We start from the raw sequence: 25,471 nt of genomic DNA on the forward strand, positions 1-25,471 counted from the left end.
GGGGAGTCACGTCTTATTCGTGTCCCAAGCGTCAAAACCTAAAAGAAAGAGGGAGAGAGGCAAAAGAAGCAAGTAAACAACACCGTAGCTGTCCAAGGCCACAGTACTAATAACCAACGTTGAAGGCGGGCCAAGTGGAGTCATGCTGGGGGTGGTGGATGTACCAATGACCATGAGTTCAGGGGAGAGGGGCTGTACACGGGGCCACCGTGTGGACGGGGTGCGGGTACATACAAGATACAGTAAGGCTCGGAGTAGTGGAGACTTATCAGTACAAAGGTCATGCACAGAACATGGGTTTTGTCAGGAGACTATCAGTACATAAGTTAAACACAGTCATGGATGTGAAAGACGCGACACCAAGGTGAGAACACGTAAGTAACAGTAAGGTACACGGATGGTAATGGGGAAGTGGGAACAAAGTGCCCCAGAAGAGGTAACCCACGAGGGAAGGAGGTCGGGTGAACGTAAAAAGAGCTCAGGTCGAAGCTCCAGATAATGCTAGTCATGCCGACGAAGGTGAAGTCAAGTGGTGTGACCATAGGAGCAGGTGCTCGGCCCGGAGCCCCCGATGATGAAAATACTGCCAACGGTGGAGTGCTCAGGAGGGGGTAGTACACCGGAACACGGGCATTGGAGGACGCAGCAGGGTGGGGAGTGAACCGAGTCAAGGGTTACTGGAAACTGAGGGATACTCAGTGGACGTGCGACGTAGTGTCCTCAGTGGGAGCAGGGGGTGCCACGAGGAGAGGGGCACGATGTGTCTGTATGAGCAGGTAAAACATAACGATCTACGGAAGTAGACGACACAATGAAGAGAAGGAGTAAAAAAGAAGAAGTCCTACACGGAATGGTGTGGGTCCGGGCTATACCGGAAGGGACCGTCTGGGGAAGGAGCCTAAGCTGGAGCATAACAATATGTCGAGAACAGCCAAATCCAGGCAGGGCGGAGGGAGAGATAAACATGTAGTCGTGAGGAAACAGAATTAAAAACACACACGGAGAGCATAGGGACACAGCGGTTGGCAGCAGCGGGATCAAAAGACTTACGTATGCTCCGGGGTTCCGATCAGGTAACGTAGTCTGCCTCCAGGGTCGCCGGTGAACTACCCAGTATGGCGGGCAGTTTATAAGCAAAGAAATAAGGCAGTCCCGGAAATGAACGTGACGGTGGGAAGAGACAAAGGACTAACGCCGTGCTCGTCTAGTAGCGGCCATGTAGGAATGGGATCGGAAAGGGTGGCAGCCGGGGCAATATGAGATGCTCACAGTATGAATGTGTGCCAAAGGCTACATACATAAGTAACTGTCAGTCTAATGGGGCTGCTGAAAACAAAGTGGTCTGTAGTATGGTGTGTGGGTGCAGATTGCAATCAGGAGAGTGGAAAACTAGAATCCTAGTGGTGCACCGGTCAAGTCTCCAGGCGCAAGACATAACGAAGGAAAGAGCTGTCTCAGTCAGGAGCAAGGGAGCGTAATCTCCAAAAATGAGGCTATGTATGAGCACAAAGTGCCTGAAATATCAGCTTGTTAGTATGCGTGTGTGTATACTGCCAAGTATCCGAAAACCCTTCCTGGAATAGAGGGTAGTGGTTGGTTCAAGGCGATACATTTCATATGAACAGAGTTATAGCAAGTGAAAGTATGCACTTGTGTGTAGAGACACAGCCGCAGGTCAGTCTATACCCAAGATGCAACTCGTGTATGGGTGTATGTTGTCTCAGAAACGGGGGGGGGGGGGGGGGGGGGGCGTTTGTTGCTTAGTACAGACCTGTAAGTTCCGGCAGTTGGAGTAAGCGGGGAAAGAATAGTATGGCTGTAAGGGAGTGATGGAAGACACAGTGCAACATATCAAGGGTGGAGGGAACTCCATGGTATATCGTCATTAAGACCAACGTTATTAGTTCTCAATCTGAAAACCCAACGTTGTTCAGTCTTGAACAGGGTTGTAGGGGTCCATGAGGGGTTATGATCAATCACAGTCCATTGAAGACTGTCAGGGGAGTGATTCTGTTCCAAAAAGTGATTCTGCAACCGGGTTTGGTTTTTTTTACACCGTATCGTGCTCTTATGTTCACCGATGCGTATTTTCACCGGTCTGGCAGTCATCCCTATGTATCGGAGTCCACAGGGGCATGTGAGTAGATAAATGCAGTTTTTGGAATTGCCATTAGTGTGACGCCTCAATTGCCAAGGTCTTTGTAGCCCTAGATCGAGCTCCTTCATAGGTTTAGTTTGAGGACAGCAGGCACATGATCCACATGGAAAGTGACCGGTGACTGGAGGTAAAGTCCAAAGGGTCTGAGGTGGTTTAGCGGTGATCTTCGGGCGAGTATGTACTAGAATGTCTCTAAAATTTTGAGTGCGTTTGTAAGCAAAGAGGGGAACAGGACCAGGGTCAAAAGAGCCCGTCTTCAGTATCTGCCAATGTTTTCGGACTATTTTTTGAATTTTGTTAGACAGAGGAGTGAAGGAGGTCACATATGTTAAAGCAGTACTCTTTGGTCTCTCTTTGGTTTCCAGCAAGGCATCACGATGATTATTCCTGGCCCTTTTGTGAGCTGTTTTGATGATATTGACTGGGTACTTTCTGGCAACTAAGTTCTTCTTGAGAATGGGTGCTTGGACTTCAAACTCAGTAAGGGTATTGCAATTTCTTCTCAAGCGTAAAAACTGTCCCACAGGGAGATTGTCCCTCAAAGCTTTTGGGTGGTGACTCTGATAAAGTAGGAGACTGTTCCTATCAGTGGGTTTTTTGTAATTCGTGGATAACAAAACGCCATCTCTGAGGGATATGGAGAGGTCCAGGAACGGGATAGACTCTTGTGACTGTGTGCCTGTGAATTTAAGGAATGGATTGATCGTGTTCATCCAATTAAAAAAAGACAGACAGTCATCTATGCTTCCTTTCCAAAAAATGAGGATGTCGTCAATGTAACGGCGCCACAGTAAGACGTTATCAAGGAAGGGGTTGGATGATCTGCGGATGTGATCTGCCTCAAAACTAGCCATGTACAGGCATGCCAGGCTTGGCGCAAAAGTACTCCCCATACTGGTACCTTGTATTTGATGGTAAAGCTTGTTGTTGAAAGCAAAGAAGTTCTCTTTAAGTGCAAGGTTAGCACATTCACAGATGAAGGGTATGGGGGTAACATATGGCCAAGGATCCAGATTGTGTAGAGCATGTTCAAGGACGGTGAGGGTGGCGTCCTGGGGTATGTTAATGTATAATGCTTCTACATCTAAGGTGACAAGAAGGTCAATGGTCTCTGGTGCTTCGAACTGCTGTATAAGATTGAGGACCTCCATGGTGTCTCTCAAATAGGTAGGGGTGTTGGTAACCAAGGGTCGTAGAAAAAAGTCACAGAATTGACTCAGAGGTTCAAGTATGGAATTAATCCCTGAAACAATGGGGCGTCCTGGGGGAGGGTTGATGCCTTTATGGATCTTCGGGAGACAATAGAAGTACGGAATGCGAGGATCTTTTTGATTCAAGAATAGAGCTTCGTCGTGTGAGATCCAATCTTCTGCTTCGGCTTCCATGGTCAGGCTGAGTATTGTGTTAGTGAGGCGCTTCGTAGGGTCTACGTTGATTGGTAGGTAATATCTGGTGTCTGCAAGTTGGCGTTCACACTCTGCTTCATAGGTCCCTCTGTCAAGGAGGACAATCGCGCCGCCCTTGTGTGCAGGTTTAAGAATGATGGTATTGTCATCTGCGATATTCATAAGAATGCGCCGTTCTTCTTTGGAGAGATTGTCAAAATGACGGTGAGTACTAGTATCGGAAATCTCTTTCAGGACAGCCTGTTCAAAAGTAAGAACTTCATTCGGTGTCATGGCCGAGGTGGAGGTGGGGGTGAACTTGGACTTGTTCTTGAAGCCAGTGCCTACCACCGGGGTCTCTGGTTTCCCATCGAAGAATGCCTTGAGGCGCACTTTCCTGAAAAATTGGTGGAGTTCCTGATGTAAACGGAAGTCGTCTTCTTTAGGAGTAGGGACGAAACCGAGGCCCTTTTCCATGATGATGCTTTGCACCTGCAAGAGTGTATGAGGGCAGTTCTAGCACCCACCCAGGAGTATCTGGTCTTCACTTCACTTTTTCGAACCTATCTGCAAATTCAACTCTTTTCCCCTTTCTTTCTTTTGTAGCAGCCCATGCCGGGACTGCTACTTCCCATTCTAGGAACTGTTACCCATCTGTATTCGTGTATAACCTTGGAGCCATGGTACAGGACCTCTTCTTTTTTGCTCCTTGTCCCTCCTCCCTTAGTGTGTTTTCTTATTAGTACGGCAGCCAGCAGTGGGACATTCCCTCTTTCTTCCTTTCTTTCCTTTTCCATACCCCCTCTCCCTCCCACCTTCTACAAGATACATCCAGCTCACCACGTCCCCCAGTTGGACCCAGACCCCTCACCCACCATGGATGACCCCGGTCTGTGTTTCGATGACGAAACAGTGGCTGAAATCCTGAGGGCCCCCTCTTTACTATCAGAGGATGGTAATCTCCCGTCAGGCAGCAGGGATGATGATTGAAAATCATTGCAAGCACTGAGAAGACTACAAATAAAGACTGCACTACATGGCACAGTCATGACTGAGTATCTGAGAGCCAACATTGCCCCTAATGGTCTCCTCGTCACTCTGGCTCCCAGGATATTTCTTGAAGATCTCACCTTCCGGCGGGAATGGTCACGTATATCCTGGAAGTGTACAAGAGATTGGCTGGTGCTGATTATCAACACAGCTAAACGATTATCGGATGATCTCCTGATCCAAATAACCCTTTCTGAAAATAGACTCAAAGCAGGTATCGCCATTACCACTTTCAAATCTCGTCTCTCTGAGATCAACCAGGAGATGAACGGCCACAAAGAATATCTTACCAAACAGAAGATACACCAACTCCAGAAGGATGTCAAACGGTTTGACAAGGAGAAGATCTACCCCTACACGAAGGAAGACTTTGTCTTCCAGAATTGTGAAACATCGGACGATGGAAGCAGTAATCACTCCTCTGGATCTCACTCTACTAACAGCAACTCTAGTTATGAGAACAGGCAACCAAGGTACCGAGGAGGGTACAGACATCCGCAACAACCCCCTCCATTGTTCCAAGGCTTCCCGGGTCACCCTTACCAGCCACCCTTATACCAAGGACCCTGGTTGGGACCACAGCCTATGTGGAACCCTCCTATTGGTCCGAATCCACCCATGCCTCAATACCACCAATTCCAGAACCCCCCTTTTCTCAACAGAGGGAGGGGCAGAGGAAGAGGCAGAAGAAGAACAGGACCCAAAACCGTACAATGGCAAGATCAAGAACAGATGATCCTCAGGAGCAAGTCCTCCAGACCCTTGTAGAGAACCTATCTACTAAAACTTTGGCAGAAGATGAACAGAGACTGCTGGAAAAGGGCATCGGTTTCGTCCCTACTCCTAAAGAAGACGACTTCCGTTTACATCAGGAACTCCACCAATTTTTCAGGAAAGTGCGCCTCAAGGCATTCTTCGATGGGAAACCAGAGACCCCGGTGGTAGGCACTGGGTTCAAGAACAAGTCCAAGTTCACCCCCACCTCGGCCATGACACCGAATGAAGTTCTTACTTTTGAACAGGCTGTCCTGAAAGAGATTTCCAATACTAGTACTCACCGTCATTTTGACAATCTCTCCAAAGAAGAACGGCGCATTCTTACGAATATAAGAGATGACAATACCATCATTCTTAAACCTGCAGACAAGGGCAGCGCGATTGTCCTCCTTGACAGAGGGACCTATGAAGCAGAGTGTGAACGCCAACTTGCAGACACCAGATATTACCTACCAATCAACGTAGACCCTACGAAGCGCCTCACTAACACAATACTCAGCCTGACCATGGAAGCCGAAGCAGAAGATTGGATCTCACACGACGAAGCTCTATTCTTGAATCAAAAAGATCCTCGCATTCCGTACTTCTATTGTCTCCCGAAGATCCATAAAGGAGTCAACCCTCCCCCAGGACGCCCCATTGTTTCAGGGATTAATTCCATACTTGAACCTCTGAGTCAATTCTGTGACTTTTTTCTAAGACCCTTGGTTACCAACACCCCTACCTATTTGAGAGACACCATGGAGGTCCTCAATCTTATACAGCAGTTCGAAGCACCAGAGACCATTGACCTTCTTGTCACCTTAGATGTAGAAGCATTATACACTAACATACCCCAGGACGCCACCCTCACCGTCCTTGAACATGCTCTACACAATCTGGATCCTTGGCCATATGTTACCCCCATAGTCTTCATCTGTGAATGTGCTAACCTTGCACTTAAAGAGAACTTCTTTGCTTTCAACAACAAGCTTTACCATCAAATACAAGGTACCAGTATGGGGAGTACTTTTGCGCCGAGCCTGGCATGCCTGTACATGGCTAGTTTTGAGGCAGATCACATCTGCAGATCATCCAACCCCTTCCTTGATAACGTCTTACTGTGGCGCCATTACATTGACGACATCCTCATTTTTTGGAAAGGAAGCATAGATGACTGTCTGTCTTTTTTTAATTGGATGAACACGATCAATCCATTCCTTAAATTCACAGGCACACAGTCACAAGAGTCTATCCCGTTCCTGGACCTCTCCATATCCCTCAGAGATGGCGTTTTGTTAACCACGAATTACAAAAAACCCACCGATAGGAACAGTCTCCTACTTTATCAGAGTTACCACCCAAAAGCTTTGAGGGACAATCTCCCTGTGGGACAGTTTTTACGCTTAAGAAATTGCAATACCCTTACTGAGTTTGAAGTCCAAGCAACCATTCTCAAGAAGAACTTAGTTGCCAGAAAGTACCCCGTCAATATCATCAAAACAGCTCACAAAAGGGCCAGGAATAATCATCGTGATGCCTTGCTGGAAACCAAAGAGAGACCAAAGAGTACTGCTTTAACATGTGTGACCTCCTTCACTCCTCTGTCTAACAAAATTAAAAAAATAGTCAGAAAACATTGGCAGATACTGAAGACGGGCTCTTTTGACCCTGGTCCTGTTCCCCTCTTTGCTTACAAACGCACTCAAAATTTTAGAGACATTCTAGTACATACTCGCCCGAAGATCACCGCTAAACCACCTCAGACCCTTTGGACTTTACCTCCAGTCACCGGTCACTTTCCATGTGGATCATGTGCCTGCTGTCCTCAAATTAAACCTATGAAGGAGCTCGATCTAGGGCTACAAAGACCTTGGCAATTGAGACGTCACACTAATTGCAATTCCAAAAACTGCATTTATCTACTCACATGCCCCTGTGGACTCCGATACATAGGGATGACTGCCAGACCGGTGAAAATACGCATCGGTGAACATAAGAGCACGATACGGTGTAAAAAAACCCAAACCCGGTTGCAGAATCACTTTTTGGAACAGAATCACTCCCCTGACAGTCTTCAATGGACTGTGATTGATCATAACCCCTCATGGACCCCTACAACCCTGTTCAAGACTGAACAACGTTGGGTCTTCAGATTGAGAACTAATAACGTTGGTCTTAATGACTATATTCCATGGAGTTCCCCCCCCCCCTTGATATGTTGCACTGTGTCTTCCATCACTCCCTTACAGCCATACTATTCTTTCCCCGCTTACTCCAACGGCCGGAACTTACAGGTGTGTACTAAGCAACAAACCACCCCCCCCCGTTTCTGAGACGACAAACACCCATACACGAGTTGCATCTTGGGTATAGACTGACCTGCGGCTGTGTCTCTACACACAAGTGCATACTTTCACTTGCTATAACTCTGTTCATATGAAATGTATCGCCTTGAACCAACCACTACCCTCTATTTCAGGAAGGGTTTTCGGATACTTGGCAGTATACACACACGCATACTAACAAGCTGATAATTCAGGCACTTTGTGCTCATACATAGTCTCATTTTTGGAGATTACGCTCCCTTGCTCCTGACTGAGACAGCTCTTTCCTTCGTTATGTCTTGCGCCTGGAGACTTGACCGGTGCACCACTAGGATTCTAGTTTTCCACTCTCCTGATTGCAATCTGCACCCACACACGATACTACAGACCACTTTGTTTTCAGCAGCCCCATTAGACTGACAGTTACTTATGTATGTAGCCTTTGGCACACTTTCATACTGTGAGCATCTCATATTGCCCCGGCTGCCACCCTTTCCAATCCCATTCCTACATGGCCGCTACTAGACGAGCACGGCGTTAGTCCTTCGTCTCTTCCCACCGTCACGTTCAATTCCGGGACTGACTTATTTCTTTGCTTATAAACTGCCCGCCCTACTGGGTAGTTCACCGGCGATCTTGGAGGCAGACTAGGTTACCTGATCGGAACCCCGGAGCATACGCAAGTCTTTTGATCCCGCTGCTGCCAACCGCTGTGTCCCTATGCTCTCCGTCTGTGTTTTTAATTCTGTTTCCTCACGACTACATGTTTATCTCTCCCTCCGCCCTGTCTGGATTTGGCTGTTCTCGACATATTGTTATGCTCCAGCTTAGGCTCCTTCCCCAGACGGTCCCTTCCGGTATAGCCCGGACCCACACCATTCCGGGTATGACTTCTTCTTTTTTACTCCTTCTCTTCATTGTGTCGTCTACTTCCATAGATCGTTATGTTTTACCTGCTCATACAGACACATCGTGCCCCTCTCCTCGTGGCACCCCCTGCTCCCACTGAGGACACTACGTCGCACATCCACTGAGTATCCCTCAGTTTCCAGTAACCCTTGACTCTGTTCACTCCCCACCCTGCTGCGTCCTCCAATGCCCGTGTTCCAGTGTACTACCCCCAAAAAATAAGCACTCCACCGTTTGCAGTATTTTCATCATCCGGGGCTCCGGGCCGAGCACCTGCTCCTATGGTCACACCACTTAACTTCACCTTCGTCGGCATGACTAGCATTATCTGGAGCTTCGACCTGAGCTCTTTTTACGTTCACCCGACCTCCTTCCCTCGTGGGTTACCTCTTCTGGGGCACTTTGTTCCCACTTCCCCATTACCATCCGTGTACCTTACTGTTACTTACGTGTTCTCACCTTGGTGTCGCGTCTTTCACATCCATGACTGTGTTTAACTTATGTACTGATAGTCTCCTGACAAAACCCATGTTCTGTGCATGACCTTTGTACTGATAAGTCTCCACTACTCCGAGCCTTACTGTATCTTGTATGTACCCGCACCCCGTCCACACGGTGGCCCCGTGTACAGCCCCTCTCCCCTGAACTCATGGTCATTGGTACATCCACCACCCCCAGCATGACTCCACTTGGCCCGCCTTCAACGTTGGATATTAGTACTGTGGCCTTGGACAGCTACGGTGTTGTTTACTTGCTTCTTTTGCCTCTCTCCCTCTTTCTTTTAGGTTCGACGCTTGGGACACGAATAAGACGTGACTCCCCCACCCTAAGTAGGGATTATAGGCTGTTTTCTCCTCCTGAATCCCTCATTTCCTTCTTTCAAGGTCCTGATGAAGCGCTTAAGGATCCACTAGGGACCACGGGCAGCGCGAAACATGTTGACCACCCACTTTACACCTTCTCTCTCACCTTAAATCTTCACATACGTGTTGAGAGCAGCGGGACTAGATCTCAATTTTTTCCCCTACTTTTCTCAGCGTTATCAACGCACTATTCCCGTTACATTTTATCCAGACCCTTAGGACTCACTAATAAAACTACTGGGGTACCAAAGGGTCTTTTTAGCCTCACCACCTCCCACATCCTCCCCACACACCCGCATGCACAACTACGGCTACTCCGATAAAAGATCTCCGACAGAGCGCCTTCTCTGAGGGCCCGTGAGGGACTGCAGCGCCACCCCCACGAGGAGCTTCGCCCTATGATGATGCTTTGCACCTGCAAGGGTGTATGAGGGCACTTCTAGCACCCACCCAGGAGTATCTGGTCTTCACTTCACTTTTTCGAACCTATCTGCAGATTCAACTCTCTTCCCCTTTCTTTCTTTTGTAGCAGCCCATACCGGGACTGCTACTTCCCATTCTAGGAACTGTTACCCATCTGTATTCGATTATTATTGTTCACTCAGCTACAGCTTTGTCAGGATAGAATCGCTAATGACAGCCTGACTGGGACTTCGTTCATGGCAACATGGGTGGAGTTTATTATATAAATGACATCACTCCTCTTCCTAGGGAAAGGAATATTTTGCTGACAGTGTTGAGGTCACCCCATGCCGGATTTCCAGCCCAGCTTAATCCTGTTTATCTCCTGAGAAGGATGGTGCCCCCCCAGATGAAACATGCCCACAGGTAATTGGGGAGTTAGAGCACCCTACAGGGATTCTGGCAGATTCACCCATGCTAGCTGCATTAGGATAGGGAGCGCTAGGTAGGAGCACAAATATAATTGTACTTGTATGCAAGAATATATTTTATGTAACAGCACAATGACTGAATTGTTCATTTTCTTCACCATTCTCATGACACGGATTACTTTGTTTTGTTTCCTTCTATTGATTATTGCAGCGCATGTATTTTACACAAGAATCGTATTGCTTCAATAAATATTGAAATGCCAATTTGAATATTTGTGTCTCCATTTGGACATGCATGAGGTACCAAAGGGTTCTAGATCCGTTTCCACGATTTCCTTGGGGAGTCAGGGATGTCATGTTCTGAGGTTGCACGTACCACCTGTTACCTTACTAGGTACAGATGGTGCACTGTGAGCTAGCCAGGATACATGCCAACATATCCTGATGGTGTGAATAGAATCAGTCTTCCACAGTTTTGATGTTTATGTTGTCCAACAACTGCACAGTTCTACTATGAAGGTATGAACCGTAAGACAATGGTCTGGTCAACAAAATTTGATCAATTCACTGAGTAAGTGATCTTGTGGTTGAGTTATATTGATGATCTCTGTCATTTGGAAGGTTGAAGAAACATCTGCTTTTGGAATTTGTTGATGGTGTTAACAACAGTCTGAAATTGACATTAACTGCCACAATTCATAGACCCAAAATTGAATATCTAGATATATTAGAAAAGGCTTATGATGGGAAAGTATTCACATTAATATTTTGTAAACATTCTGCAGCTAACAGTATTCTGCATGCACACAGAGGACATTCACCCACCCTGAAATGGAGTATTCCATATGGTTAACTTCTGTGAGCACGCATAAATTGCACCACAGATGAAGGTGTCAACAACGAAAAGCAACTAATGCTTCAAAGAAAGAGGACATCCTCACTGGGCTCTAGATATACCACTTAAAAAGGTCTAAGAAACCCCCAAACCAGTCTGTTATTTCAATATTATTTCAACATACCGCAAGAAAGACAAACATAGAACTACTATGCTTATCAATACTTTTAACATGATATCGAAAGAAGTACAAAAGATAATCATTAAACATTGGTACATCTTTTAGAGTGACCTAGTTATTGGATAGGATTTACCTAATGTTCAACAGATAATCTTTCCTAAATCAAAATCTCTTAAGGACCATTAGGTTTAAAGCCATTCAATGGATGACCACGATTATGTTGGAACATTTAAGGAAGATGGCTTTTTGGAAAGAGTAAAGCCTGCAAAATTTCAAAGACAGAAAATATTTTTCTCTACCCAAACATTTGGGAGAAAAGAGAATAGTAAAATGTATAGACTACATGATCTAAATGTTGACTGGCCCTTGTTGAAAAAGGTACGTAGGCAGTATGATTTTTCTGTTCAGAAAGAGAATTTTGGAAAGCTCTAGAGTTATTTAAAATGAGATAGGAATTATCTGGTGGCCAGACATTTCTCGGAGCATCATTATAGTAAATGTAACACACCTAGTATTTTGGCATAGATGGGATCCTCAGACATCCCAAACATGTTGATAGAACCAATTCATTGAGAAGACTAGAATCAAGATATATTAATGAAATGTAAACTACATTTCCAGAAGGCGTGAACCTTGACGAGGAATTGATCATACATTTAGGAATATACCAGTCTCACCTCTGTCCACATAAGTTATTTCCATTAGTTGTATTGCCCCTTTATTGACTAACACTTTAGTGCCATGTTTTATTTCGGGGGGAAATTGTCCCAAAATGGACAATCAAGTGAGATGCTAAGAGATTAAGATTTTATCCCTCATAGTAGTCATTGATATTTTTATTATGAACAATTGTGATTAACGAAACTAGTAGTCAAGCTTTTTTTGGGCTATTCTGATACTAAGTAACCATTATCACTCCATTGTTAGCCTTGACATGTAGCATTAGATCACGAGCATTTAAGTGTACCGAAACCTACTGTCCATTGTTTTTCATTTTAGCGCACAAATGGCACATGGAGCCCAATGATGCAATTTGGTTGTGGATCTCAACTATCACATTTGACTTCACTATATGACTTTCACTTTTAGGAGGATCAAGCATTGATGGATACTTTTGCAAATATAACAATATCGATGGTAGGATGGCACAAAATGCTTAATTTTACATTAGAATTTATAATTTCTACAATGCATTCCATGAACTTCCTAATACCAACTATGAGTGTGCCAGTGAAGTAGTACATAAATGGAGTAAACAAGTATAATGTTCATGTCTATGCTTTGTGGTGGCATAGGTATATACACTTCTGGGCACTTGACATAGCAGTAGGACTTTCGAAGCAATGCCGTAAGAAAGGTTCAGTTCAAAACTGAAATTTGTTGGTGCTTTTTCTGCACACATGGAATAATCCAACTGCAAATCCAACCTTCACATAAAACCTTGAAAGAGAACTTAAGTTTCTACTTGTGCAAGAGGTTATGGGACGGTAACACTAAGTTCTTGAAGTGACACTGTAAAGAGTTTCAAAATGGTGAGTGTCTTAGTGCATGGTGGCGGGCGTGTTGGCATATGATGGGTGTGTGTGAGTGTATGATGGCTGATGTGGGTGTATGATGATTGATGAGTGCATATTTGATGGGAATATTTGCATGCATGATAGCTGGTCTGTTGCATATAAAAGTGCCTCTGTGGTTGTAGGATGGTGGCTGTGTACCTATTATTACTTAAGAAAGCTTTTAATGAGAGGAATTCGAGAGTTGTTCACTAGGATTCTAAATGGTTAAACTGTATATGATGGCAAATAAGTTCTTAGAGTGAGTGTGTCCAGCATTAGTGTATGGTAACTGGATGAATGCATGATGTTTAGTATGTTGGCACATGATGCTCAATTTGTGGATGTATGATGGTGGATGGCGCCATGCATGATGCTGAGGGTTTTTCCATCTATGATGGTAAATATGCTGCCATATTATGGTAGCTGTGTAGGTGTAGGATGGTGGGTGTGGCAGCATTTAATGATGGTATATACACTTTGTTGGTGGCTGTGGGTGTATGAACATGGCTGGGTGGCTATTTAATTGGCGCTCCGTCAGCATGTACTGGTGGTTGTGTAGGTGCATGATGGTTGGCGAGTTGGCATTTAAGGCCTGTTGCATCATAAACTAGGTAGTAACCTCCAACAAGCCCCTCTTTCTGGCATTAAAATAAAATCAGCTACTATGGTGACCAAAACAACACACAAAGAAAGCCTCAACATCGTAAGCCTGGAATCCAGAAGATGTGAAAATAAGAAGACCAAAAAACAAAACTAATTGCTCACCCCGAATCAGGAATAATACCCTCCCTCAGACCTCAAATCTTGAACCGTCGCTTTCCGCTACAGAAAGGATCTGAAAGCCTTTCTTCCAAAAACACCTCATTCATCACCTATACACCTACCTGGAACCACACTTGTTGACAACATATGAATAAAATCCAATTTCTGACCACACTGTTAACATCAAACCTGTCTCCCTAGACATGCACGGGGCTCCACTGCTCTCGAGCTACACTCCGATAGTATAAATTCCGACAACTACAAGTACAGATGCATCCTAAGATAGTGGCCATGTCCTAATGCCAACAACTAGGACTACAATAAATCAAAGGGCACAAACAATAATATGTGCATGCATTTGAAAGATGCATAGCTATAGGCACGTACCATTACTCTGCGGGGCTGCATGTCCTTTCTTGCACACTTTATCCGTAGAGCACATTGTTCTGGGACTTGGATACTGAAAAACAGAAAATCATATAAAGTATTTTAAATCCTGTAATTCAGAAAGTAGATAAGCCTCTTCAAAGGGCACCAATGCCCAACAATATAGTTACCCGTTTAGTACCCAACTCTTCTGAGGATCTTGAATGATATCCTCTGCCCACTACTTAATGCTCGGGTGCAGCAGCTAGATTTGTACTTTAGAAGTATACTATAGACGTACCACCATATACATACAACTTCTTGAAGCAACCTTTATGCAGAGGGAAAACAACTTACCAACTTTCCCAGTTATGAAAGCAATCTTCTTCTCAAGCTCACTTTAAATAATAGTGTACAAATGCTTGAAAGGCTGACTGAAATGGAATGTCTCTTTAGCTGTAAGTTTCACCTTGGGTGTTGCACTTCTTATCTGTGGCTCACATTCAAACTTCATTGTATAAATGTATGTTTTCATAGTTTTAGGAGGACAGTCAGTTTCAAATGGGGGTGAAAACGCAGTAAACAGCACACAGCCTGCATCAGAAGAGGTAAATCCTGTTTTGGCAAATTCCTTACAATTTTCAGCTGAAAATTCTTGTCAATGTTTATTTTGAACAAAGCATGCTGGTCTTTACCTCAGCTGGTCTAAATCAAATGCGGACTAGTTCATTACACGGTTTGGGGCTCATTACAAGTGGCCCATGGTGGATGCGATATTTATCAAACCCAATAACATTTGACACTGAGGTGTTGGGAATTTATTGGTTTGATTATTATTACCTAATAATAACGTGGGTTTTTGAGATTACTGCACCAAACTCTGCATGGCCTGGTCTATAGAGGGCATTTTCCCTGTTAAATTTCAGCAGGTCACACAATTTATCAAGTCACTTGTAGTCAGGGTCATTACATTTTGCGTCGTTCAGAGCCTAGTTATCCGGTGGTACAATGATAAAAACTGGAACAATTTAAGTATGATAACTTGTCACCAACGGCCTGGATAATAGAACTTGGGAAGCAAAGTAACAGAGGGAATGTTCATGTAAATAAATCACTTTCAAAGTACCTTAAGGTTACAATACGTATTTGAGCCAATTTGGGAGCCAATTAACAAAGTTATACAGGGTGCCGACATGTCCACCAAGGGTAATACCAGCCATCTTTTGCTTTTTGTTGAGAAACTTTCCTTACTATTTTCCTGAGTGATGTACTGTAGAGGTCTAAAACTGGCACATGTGTGCTGGAGCCATACCATATTTTAAGGATAATCACAGAAAAGAAATGTGCATACTCATTGTTTGAACTATTGTTGGGTACCTTGAAAATCTGTCACAACTAAGGTGCTGCAGTTGAAAACCACTATTATGCACTATCCTCAGCACTGATCATGTTTATTTAAAATTTCAGAAAGGGGACATCACAACTGAAATTGATTCCGCTTTTTTCTCCAACCCCAAAATAATGGGTATACCATCCATGACTAGGAGTATGGTTTTGTTGACTATACCTTAGGAACACCCAAAACTGGACCAATCCAATAGACAGAGAAGACATTTTTCCATTTGCATAATCACTGAAATGGTCAATATTTCAACAGCCCTAATTCTTGCCGATCTATCGACAACCTATGGCGCTGTAGACCACATCATCTAAATAAGCTACTGCACTCTGGCCTTTTTCTGCATAAACATGAGACGGTGCCACTTTATCACATTCCAGTGTCCTGATGATGACCTGAGGACTATGACCAAAGAGTTGAAACGTCAACAACCACTTCTAGGACTGAATATGATATATACTTAAATCATTCTTCCATAGATCAGGCAGATGTTCTGTTTTCTCCTATGTAATGCTACTTTTGGGAGACTCAAAGACATTACTGTGCCATCAGCATACCAGTTTATGCACCTCCCAGCTGTATGTTGGAAGTGTCATTTCTTAGGAGTCCTATCAAATATTTTCTTTCAAGGCACCCGATCCACTTTAGTTCTTTGGATGCATGGCCCATTATTACTTTAGGGATACAATATGTATCTTAGTTATTTTTGTTTAACCTACGAATAGTCTTTTATCAACATACATAGTCTCAAATGTATCCAAGGCATTACAAAACACAAAGGTTTGCATATCCACATTAAAGCTATGGGAATTCAAAGAATTAACGCCGTGTACAGGAGTGAACAGTCATGAACCACATTCAATTACCTCGGCACAGGTGCCTTGTACTTGTTTTTCAGTCCTTATGATGTTAGTTATAACAAAGAAGGAGTCCACACCCTGGAGGAAACACAAGAAAAGAGAGTGCAATGAAATGAAGGCAAACACTTATTACCCTGTCAGCACAGTCTATTAAAAATAGATTATTTTACATATGTTGATTGTAAATGGAACATTAGCATCCCACCCACACCCCCAAACTGAACATGCTATGCAGGCACAATAACAATATATGGGATAAATAAAATCCCCTAATGTACATTATAAGGATACTGCAGGTCACCAATGACACCGTAACCACAGAGAGGAACAAGGTTGATCTTCTTTATAAAGTCATTGACCCTCAAGGTGACCTTGAATAGCAGTTTGAAATATAGCATAGGTCATTTTAATCCTTGCATTACGTGATCACACCATAATTTTTGCTCAAAACTTCTTATAGCTTACTTCTTTCATAACATAATTCAACAGAGCCAACATGGTTTCAGCTACATAGAATAAAAGTGAAATTTGTCAAATTTATCATATGAAAGCAAGCACATCAGTAGCAACATATACATTGTTGCAAAGTAGGGGCCTATTTAAGGTCTGCATGTTAGTAGTGCTAGAATAGTACTACTAAGGTGCTACAAAATGCTATTCACAAACCTACGTGCATAGGCCTCCACCTATCCAATCTTTTATGTGCAAAGATCTCTGCCCAACTGTGCTCCACACACATAGGTATACATTTTAGTAGTACATGTGGGAGGGGTTGGGAGAGTGGTAGAGAAATGGGGAATATTTAAGGTTACAGGTCAGGGTTTTTTTGGGGAGGGAGTGGGGAGGGAGGGAATAAGGAGGAGCTAATGGATGGACAGGGAGGGTTTAGAGAGGGACATGCATCAACCCACAAAAGAGTAGGCCTCTTTCTATTCGTAAATTGAACTTCTAAAGTTGACACAGCCACAAAGGACCCAAAACAGTTGTAAATGTACTCCACCTGAGATCTAGAGTAAGTCGAGCACTACCCATGGCCACTCACAGGTACTGCAACACCCTCTGGTAGAGAAATATAGAGGAAGGGCCCTTAAATAAACCCCATAGGAAATAATGTTCAAATACATTTTTAAAAATTGAACGATATTTACAAACATTTTTTACTGTTATAAAAATAAATATACATTAGAAATAAATATTATTTGATTTCTAATGTAGTACATAATTAACATTTTACTTTATCTGGGCTTATTTTTAAAGAAAATTGAAAAAAGTTTCATTTAAGTTACTTTTGTTTACTAAAATGTAATTTAATATATAGTTAATAGTGTTTTCTTTTCAGGCATCTGACCACTTTGGTTCTTTAGATGAATTTAGAACATTTCAGAAATTTTGGGTGCTATTAAAAAATGTATCTAGATGTAAAATACGTACATAAAAGTATTTAACATTATAATTTAACATACGAAAATATTACTTTGCTTTTAAATTTTAATAAACTTTTATTACTTTTCCTATACTTTACCACAAGGCAATCTCCACCCTGATTGTAGAGGTCTCCGTCAAGTATACAGAACGTCAAATATGGATGTAAAGTCATTATTAGTAGTAACTTTAAGCTCATATTTGATGTATTTACTGACTCCACCCCCTATTTCAGAGTATGGGTTCCCGTAAGTCTACACTTTTGACCAACTGTGCACTCGTAAATGATGAATAGCCAAAAGTAGTAAAGTTACTCAAAAGTGTAAGAGAATCTTCACATGTGAAGATTTACTCATGTGTAAAGTTACCCTTGTGAATAGCCTTCAGATCGTTTAAGCATTTTAATACAAGTCACTTTCAAAAGTGATAGTCATTCAGAATGTGGTATACCATGTACACAGATTCAGACTTTCTTGTAAGGGAGTCCAGTAGTCAAATAGCCAGGCATACGCCCACACATTTCACCTAAAAACTGTGAATGTTCAGAGAAAAAAAGGCTTAGATGAAAGAGTTGAAAAGGAACCTCTCATTTTCATTGGTTAAACATCATTTACAATGGAGTCCAATGACATGACTTTTAAACTGTCTGCTGATTTTAGCAGAGGCATTATGATTGTCTGGATAGCAAAGTAATGACCCCAGGTGAAGGGAGGAGGCAGAAGAACAATGTAATGCAGGCTATCATCTCATCTTGATCATAAAAGTTTAGAAAGAAATGATCCGCACACCCTGTTGTCCATAAAAACATTCAAGTTTTAAATCCATATATTGGCCTAATGTCCAATCTGTGAAATTTACAATCAATACAATGATTCTTAGACAGGAAGTCAAAAATTCCAAGTTTCCAAATCTGTAGAAAAAGCAGAGTCCATCGCACTGTATTTCTTCAAAGATCCAATTTTTTATTTTCTTATGATGATAGATCCACAAAAGCACAAACTGCCAACACCTGTTTCGTCCTCCCTTAGACTTTGTCAAGGCATAAAACGAACTGATTCTTGATCAAATATTTCCACCAAGCAGCAAGGTATCCTAATGTAAATTTCCTGAGGAATACCGAAATTTTTTTAAATATATAACACCACCTGTTTATAACACACATCATTTGTGTACTTTAAATTTGTTCACGGCAGCCCATCGATCACATGATAGAGAGATTTTTACGGCAGTAGCCTGAAGGAGTAAAGAGTTAAGAGTACAAACTCGATGAGCCTTCTAAGCCTTCTAAGGAGACGAGAAAAATAGAACCCTGATAAGTTCCAAAACCGTAGAAGATACCGTCCTCTCCTGAAAAGCATCCCGATAATAGTTATCAAGCTGAGAATTAAAGCCAGCTATAAGGGATAGAATAAATCTTCCACTGTAATCCAGTGTCCACTCAAACTGATAACATGCCAATTGAAACTCCACAAGCAAAGCATAAGAATGGAGAAAGACAACAGATCTAGCCACCACTAAGCCCCGATTTCGACCTAGAAAGGCAAATCCCTCAAGAAGGAGAAACAGTGCCACAATGCTGCAACAACAAAGCTGGCCAAAAATAGGTAGAACAGCAACCAGGTGACAGACAGATGAAACACACCAGAACGTCCCCTTCACATATATGCAGCACAAAAAAAACTCTTTCTACCTAAAAAGTCACAACATCCTAGGCACCACTATACCTACTTGTTCTCGGGACCAGGCAATAGAACAAGTCCCATCCTCCCATGAAAGTTGGTCAAGGTAAAAGAATCCCAGCAGAGGAAGGCAGAAATAATGAAACAAAAGGAAATATTTTACACTACCATGTTGCATGCTCTTTCCAAAACAACTCCTCCAGTCCAGGCACGAATAATATCAAAACTGCAAAGGAGCTAAGGACCACCCAAGTACAACTGCTGATCTCAACCGTAGACAACCTAGTTTGTGTCAGAAAGCACTAACCTTACAGTCCCGATTCAATGGGAGCGATTTACGTTTCAACACATCACAAAATAAACAACCAATACCATACCAACACAAATGCAATATGCTTCATGGCAGCTGACCTTGGGAAAGGGAACTGGGATAGGAGAGAGAAAACTGAGAAATAGGAGATCACTGCTGTGACTCCTCAGTTGTGCTGGGCATGGACTTCAAAGGAATTTCTGGTTAGGACTTGTGAACTTAAATATACAACATCAATCAGTCTTGTGTGTTACCTTGTTGATTACAGTAATTACTCTCTTTGAACAGTCAACGCAATAGGCACATTGTGACATTATAGACATCTTGAGCTTCAAGCATCCTTCCTATCTGTTAATCACACTTAGAACAGATCCAAATGCACTGAGAAACAATAGTTCCCAAAATCCTTTAAATTCTTTCTCGACTTATCAAATGGAAAAGTCTGTAAATGTAAATGTTCAAAGTCACTTCCTTAATATGATTGAATCCTGAGAGAACTTCCCTGAACATAGGGATGGGTGTCAGAATGAAAGGTGCTTGTAGAAAAAAAGTTTCCTCCAGTTTTCATGGATTTCAGACCGTAAGATCCACGTGCTATTCCCAAATAACGTGAGAGTTTGGGAATTATTGGCAATGTAATTCTTGCTCAGTTCTGTCGCACAGGGTGCCCTCCAAAAAACGCAAAGCTTTGCTCCAAACATGCTTTTTCCTTGGAAGGGTATGGGAGACGGTATAACAATTCTGGGCATTTAGCTACTCAAACACTTCCTGGTAATCCAATCACATACGGGTTGGGTTATCATCCTAGAATCCTGTCCATTATAGTGCCTCATTTCACATGTGCCCACAGTTGCATGTGCTTCTTCACAAGTCTCATCTACCTGTGTTTAAATCTGTCAAAGGTAAACATGCATTGGTGAAGCAGATACTTCATGCCTTTGAGACCTCTTGGCTTTGCCAATATGTCTTGCCACTGTTGAGCAGCATCTGCTTCTCCTCTGCTAATGCTGTGCAGCATCAGCCAAACCAAAAAAAGAAAGAAAAAATAACAATACACAAACAAATAACGCAAGTAGAACAATGACGAATATGTGCATATGAGTGTACACTTTAGAACGTTGTGGCTGCCTAGCATGATGATTCATCGTTCATGCATCAAGACGTAGCCGCCATTTCTTTCTTTAATTTAAAGTACATAAAATGGATTTAAGTGAAAGTGAGTTTCGGAAATGGAGCAGCCTGGCAGTAAGTGGCAGCTGCCAGTCCCTCCAAGAAGTGTGGATTGTGAGCTGTGGAGGAGAGTGTGGGTGTGAGTGGGTAGGGAAGAAGTCAAAGGGGGACAGCAACACCGAATGGCTGGATGAGGAGCAGAGTCGCCCATGGGCATAAAAATATTAAAAACAGAAACAAAACTGAGAAGTAATGGTTGGCGGAGAATTTCAGATGTTCAAGCAAGACTTCATAGGTCCCTGTCCTATATGATCGTAGAAGGCATTCAAATATCCATACTGCATTTCATTCCTCGCTTGAGGGTTCACCAATCAAGATTAAAACCTATGGCATAAAAGGTGTAAAGTGCTGATGGTCAGGGCATCAACTTTAGTATTTGAAAAAGCATGGACCAGAGGATGGTACTTGGAGACAGGAAGTTAAAATTCATGCTGCACTATTAGTAAAAGCCTCTCACCTTAGGCAACCAGAGAAAGCCAGCCTCAGAGTCACCTCTTAGGACACGTACAATCTCACTCCGTTTCTTGAGCTCACTTCCAAGCTTTCCCGCTCCCTCGGAGGTCCCTGGTTTTCCAGTTAGGTTGCATGGTGAGCCCAAGATTAAATGTTTTACTAAGGGAGGCTTGAGACTTGTTTACCGACTGTGCCGTGGTGTTTAGTGGACTTTTCCTGGAGAGACACTGTGGCCCAGAGCTGTCGGTCATTATTAGACAGGTTCACATTCTAATTGGAATGCACCAATACAAGATGGCAAATCTACCCAAAGATTTCTATGGCTAGCTACCAATTCAAGATGGCAGCCTGAACTACTTCTAGGACTGACTGTCTCCTAAAATGGAGGTCATCCAGGAAACGGTATGAAAGCCATCTTAAATAGGAACTCATTGTCTTTTCAACTTTCTGTCTTAATCAGTACAGTTTGTGGGTTTACTGAATATATTTAGTATTTGTTAAATGACGAATATTTGGTGAGTATTTACTAGAGTCCCAAGATGAATAGATGCTTTTTAATACATAAAAGTTCAAAACTTTATAACCAGCCATTCTAAAAAGCAATTATAACTTGGTAAATCCTATTTGTATTCCTTTTATTGCCAGACACATATGAAAATAATAATTCATCAGACAAAACTGATTTAAATAAGCACATCTAAATCCATGAGTTTTTGATGAACACTAATCATTAAGTATTCTCCCAGGACAGATGTTTTAAAAATGTCTTCGTAAGAACAGGGGTGTAGATTTGGGGAGGGGAGGTCACCCTCCCTTCACCCACTCACCCACCCCATCCCCAGAGTCGGGTCTGCTAGGTCTTTGCCGGGTGCCAAGAATAAAAAAAACTCTCCAGTTTAGCCAACAATCGGTGGTGAGAACTAAGATAAAATACTGAAAGGCGTCCTCTGACCTTTTCTTTGGACCACGTATTGATTAAATATCGAGGATGATTATTTATTGTCCCGGTATACGACTACAATGTAGAAGGACACGTTGGTTTCAATAAACTGTTCAAGAATAAGCGTTAGGATTCACACAAACTTGATTTATGCACAGTATATAAATATCTATTGCACTAATAATTGTGTATAAATATGTTAAGTATTGTTAGTAGAGAAATTGTATGCATTTCAATCTTGATACCAACACAAAATAACAAAGAAAAATGAAATGATTATGAAGTAAAATATTACCAATGAAATGTTCTAATTGTATATTGATTATTCTTTAAATTGATTATGTTTTGATTTGCTTGTTGACCCACAAAAAAAGAGAGTGGTTACGAGAAATCTAGTTCATTAGTTGAACAAGCAAAGAAGGTAAGAGGTTCTGCCTAAATTTGGAACACTGTTTTGAATTTATGGTCATAGAGGTATTCTTCAAACCCATTAAGAATAAAAAATTAAACAGTGACAGCGACCTTTCATATACAAAATGGGATACAGCGTGAGAGACCGAGATACACAACTGGTGTCGGAATTTGAACACATGAAACCTACTTGTCCAAATTGTGTGATCCTAGGCAAATCTTTTATTTTACAGAGCCGCCTTTTCTTTATGATCACATATGAGAGCACTTTTAAATATTTGAGTTCTGAAAATGCAAAGTACTAGCACCTCGTTTGATTTAATAGACAATGTCCACTGGCTTCTTATCAAGGAACGTGTGACATTTAAAGGATTAGTCCAGACATAGAGCTTTCCACCACTCAGGCCCTCAGTGCCGGGCTAATCAAATTACCCCTTGGCAACCTACCAGATCACTCAGTTTCTCTAGTTCCTTGTTGGTAGTAATTCCACTAGTTCGAAGGAAAATGTGGGACGGCAGCTCTTACTCCTGCAGTGCAGCTCCACACCACAGAAGATATCCAGGCTTTCAAAAGTCTTCTTAAAACTGGCTTCTTTGGGCTTGCTTTCTAAGCACAAGTCAGTAACTGGGTCAGTCTTACAGGCAGCGCCGAGACACTCAATGAGTAGCTGTTGCGCTGTATAAATCCCTCCGATAGATAGAATGTAGCTGCATCTATACCAAGAAAATAATCTAGGCCACGTCCAGGGTTTATATGGCTATTGACTTGCCTCCTAGTTCATTAATGGCATTGTCGCGGGGGGGGGGGGGCATGAATGTTTCCAAGTTCATGTTAAGAAACTATCACTTCTAATAAATGTCTGTCTGTGCAGTGATATAATTTGATGTACTAAGGTGAAATGCTTCAGCATGTTAAAGAATTATAATTTATTTTTTTTTTACCTTGAAGCGGCTGTATCATATTTTAACATTATGTTTGTAGCACAATGTACAGACCAAGCTTTTCATGGCTCGTCTCGTGCATGGATTCTTAAGAGCCAAACCAGACCCTTGACTAGACTGTGGCTCAGCGCGCTCTATTAACATGCTGGTGCACCCACCTCGGTTTGCGCCTCGGCCTTAGTACATGGGGCAGTCAGATACTTGATAAAATGATTTGTAAAAGGTGATGACTAGATATGGAGTCCTGCCTACATGCACCAGTTTGACAACTCTACCATCGAGGCTTCTTGTAGCAGAGCCAAAGAAGTGTGTGTGCAGTGCAAATACATTTAAATTAACTGATCCCAAAGCAGGGAAACAGGCTGTTACACATGACCATAGTCAAGAGTTCCCAGGGAGAACTACCAGGCCCGGGTGGGATAGGCAGAGGTGTAGTTTCAGGGAGAGGGTTTGGGGTGTGAAAACTCAGGCATTCTTTTTTTTTTTTATAAATCTTTGTATTAAAACTAATTCGACAACATGGCATAGTATCACAGAATCATAACAAAGGTGGCAGCAAAACAAAGGTTCTTTAGGATACATTAGGTTTATGCAGTAGGAATTATAGGGTGGAGGAGACATCTTCCTCTTGGAATTGGGGGGGGGGGGCACATATGTTACCACGATAGACATTCCAAGGGGCCCAAACCTTGGACCACTTGCGGGGGCAGCCCCTAGCAGTGTATACAGATTTCTCCCGCTGCATGCACCAATCAAGGTCCTTTATCCAGTCCGCAATTTTGGGTGTACGTGAAGCCCCCCCAGAGCTGTGCGATATTCCTTTTGGCTATCATGCAACCAAGTGTGACCCACTGTATGGCGTAAGTGTTAAGGTCTGTTGGTTCCCAAATATTAAGGAGGCATCTGGGAACTTCTGTTTGGATCTCAATTTCTAACGTGTCACTCATGATTTCGTGTATTTTACGCCAGTATTCCTGAATTAGTCTACAGTGCCATAAAGTGTGCATAAAAATGCCTGGTTGCGCGCACCCCCGTCTGCAAGACCCATCTGTCTGGCCCCCCCATGTGTACCAGATGGGGCCCCGTCACATATATTCTATGCAAGATTTTAAGTTGTACCAGCCGGAGCTGCGCTGATATTGCGACTGTTTTAGGGGATGAAGTCGCCTCCTGCCATCCTTCGTCGTCTAATTCAAAACCGTCTCCTATCCATTTCTCACAGGCATTCTTGGCTTGGCTTGGCAGTTGGGTCTGGGGGCCCTGCGATGGATATGCTATGTTTGTGCCAGTTTTTCTCATTGTTCTCATATTATTAAGAGCTTTTAACTTAACTCATTCATTTCTTGGATCTGAAATTAAATCTATATAGTGACTGGTTTACCAAAAAAGTAGTAATTTTGTACCCATAGAAGTATTCCTTGAATAGGTGCACATTTACTACTTTTTGGAATTTACAAACATTGCCATTAGTAGGATTGGAAAGATGTGCCAGTCTCAGACTTCCAGGCATTCTACTGGCAATCAAACACCCAAAGGGTGGCGGCATGAATGCTTGAAAATAGTCTAAATTGCGACAATCGCTTGGGGAGAATTCCAACCAATGGGTCACTCTAGATAGAGGCCCACCCAATTCAAATCAGTACTAACCCTGTACCTTGTGGAAACAGTCCTTCTCACCCCTACAACCCTGGAGCTCACTGCTTCTTTTAGTTGGGACATTTTGTGAGATCCCTCCCCTCATCCCCTTCCAGAATCTCAATGACTAAGCTATGCCCCTACCTAAAGAAAACGCGATGCAAACTAACATAAAAATAGGCTTTGCAGTCCATCCTCGCAGTCACAGC

At 42.8% G+C, this 25,471-nt stretch overlaps 1 protein-coding gene across 2 annotated transcripts in view; it reads right to left on the reverse strand.

The window, feature by feature from the left end:
* Positions 1-25,471, reverse strand: part of LOC146783838 (P2X purinoceptor 7-like) — a 300,654-nt gene that overhangs the window by 160,577 nt on the left and 114,606 nt on the right. For both annotated transcript variants that reach the window (XM_085636125.1, XM_085636124.1), the window contains 2 exons: positions 16,247-16,318; positions 14,003-14,075 (listed from right to left, as the gene is read on the reverse strand). In XM_085636125.1, coding sequence (XP_085492251.1) covers positions 14,003-14,075; positions 16,247-16,318 — 145 coding nt within the window. The remainder of the gene's footprint in view (positions 1-14,002; positions 14,076-16,246; positions 16,319-25,471) is intronic.

This window comes from Triturus cristatus, chromosome 11 (genome assembly GCF_964204655.1).
Source record: "Triturus cristatus chromosome 11, aTriCri1.1, whole genome shotgun sequence".
NCBI lineage: Eukaryota > Metazoa > Chordata > Amphibia > Caudata > Salamandridae > Triturus > Triturus cristatus.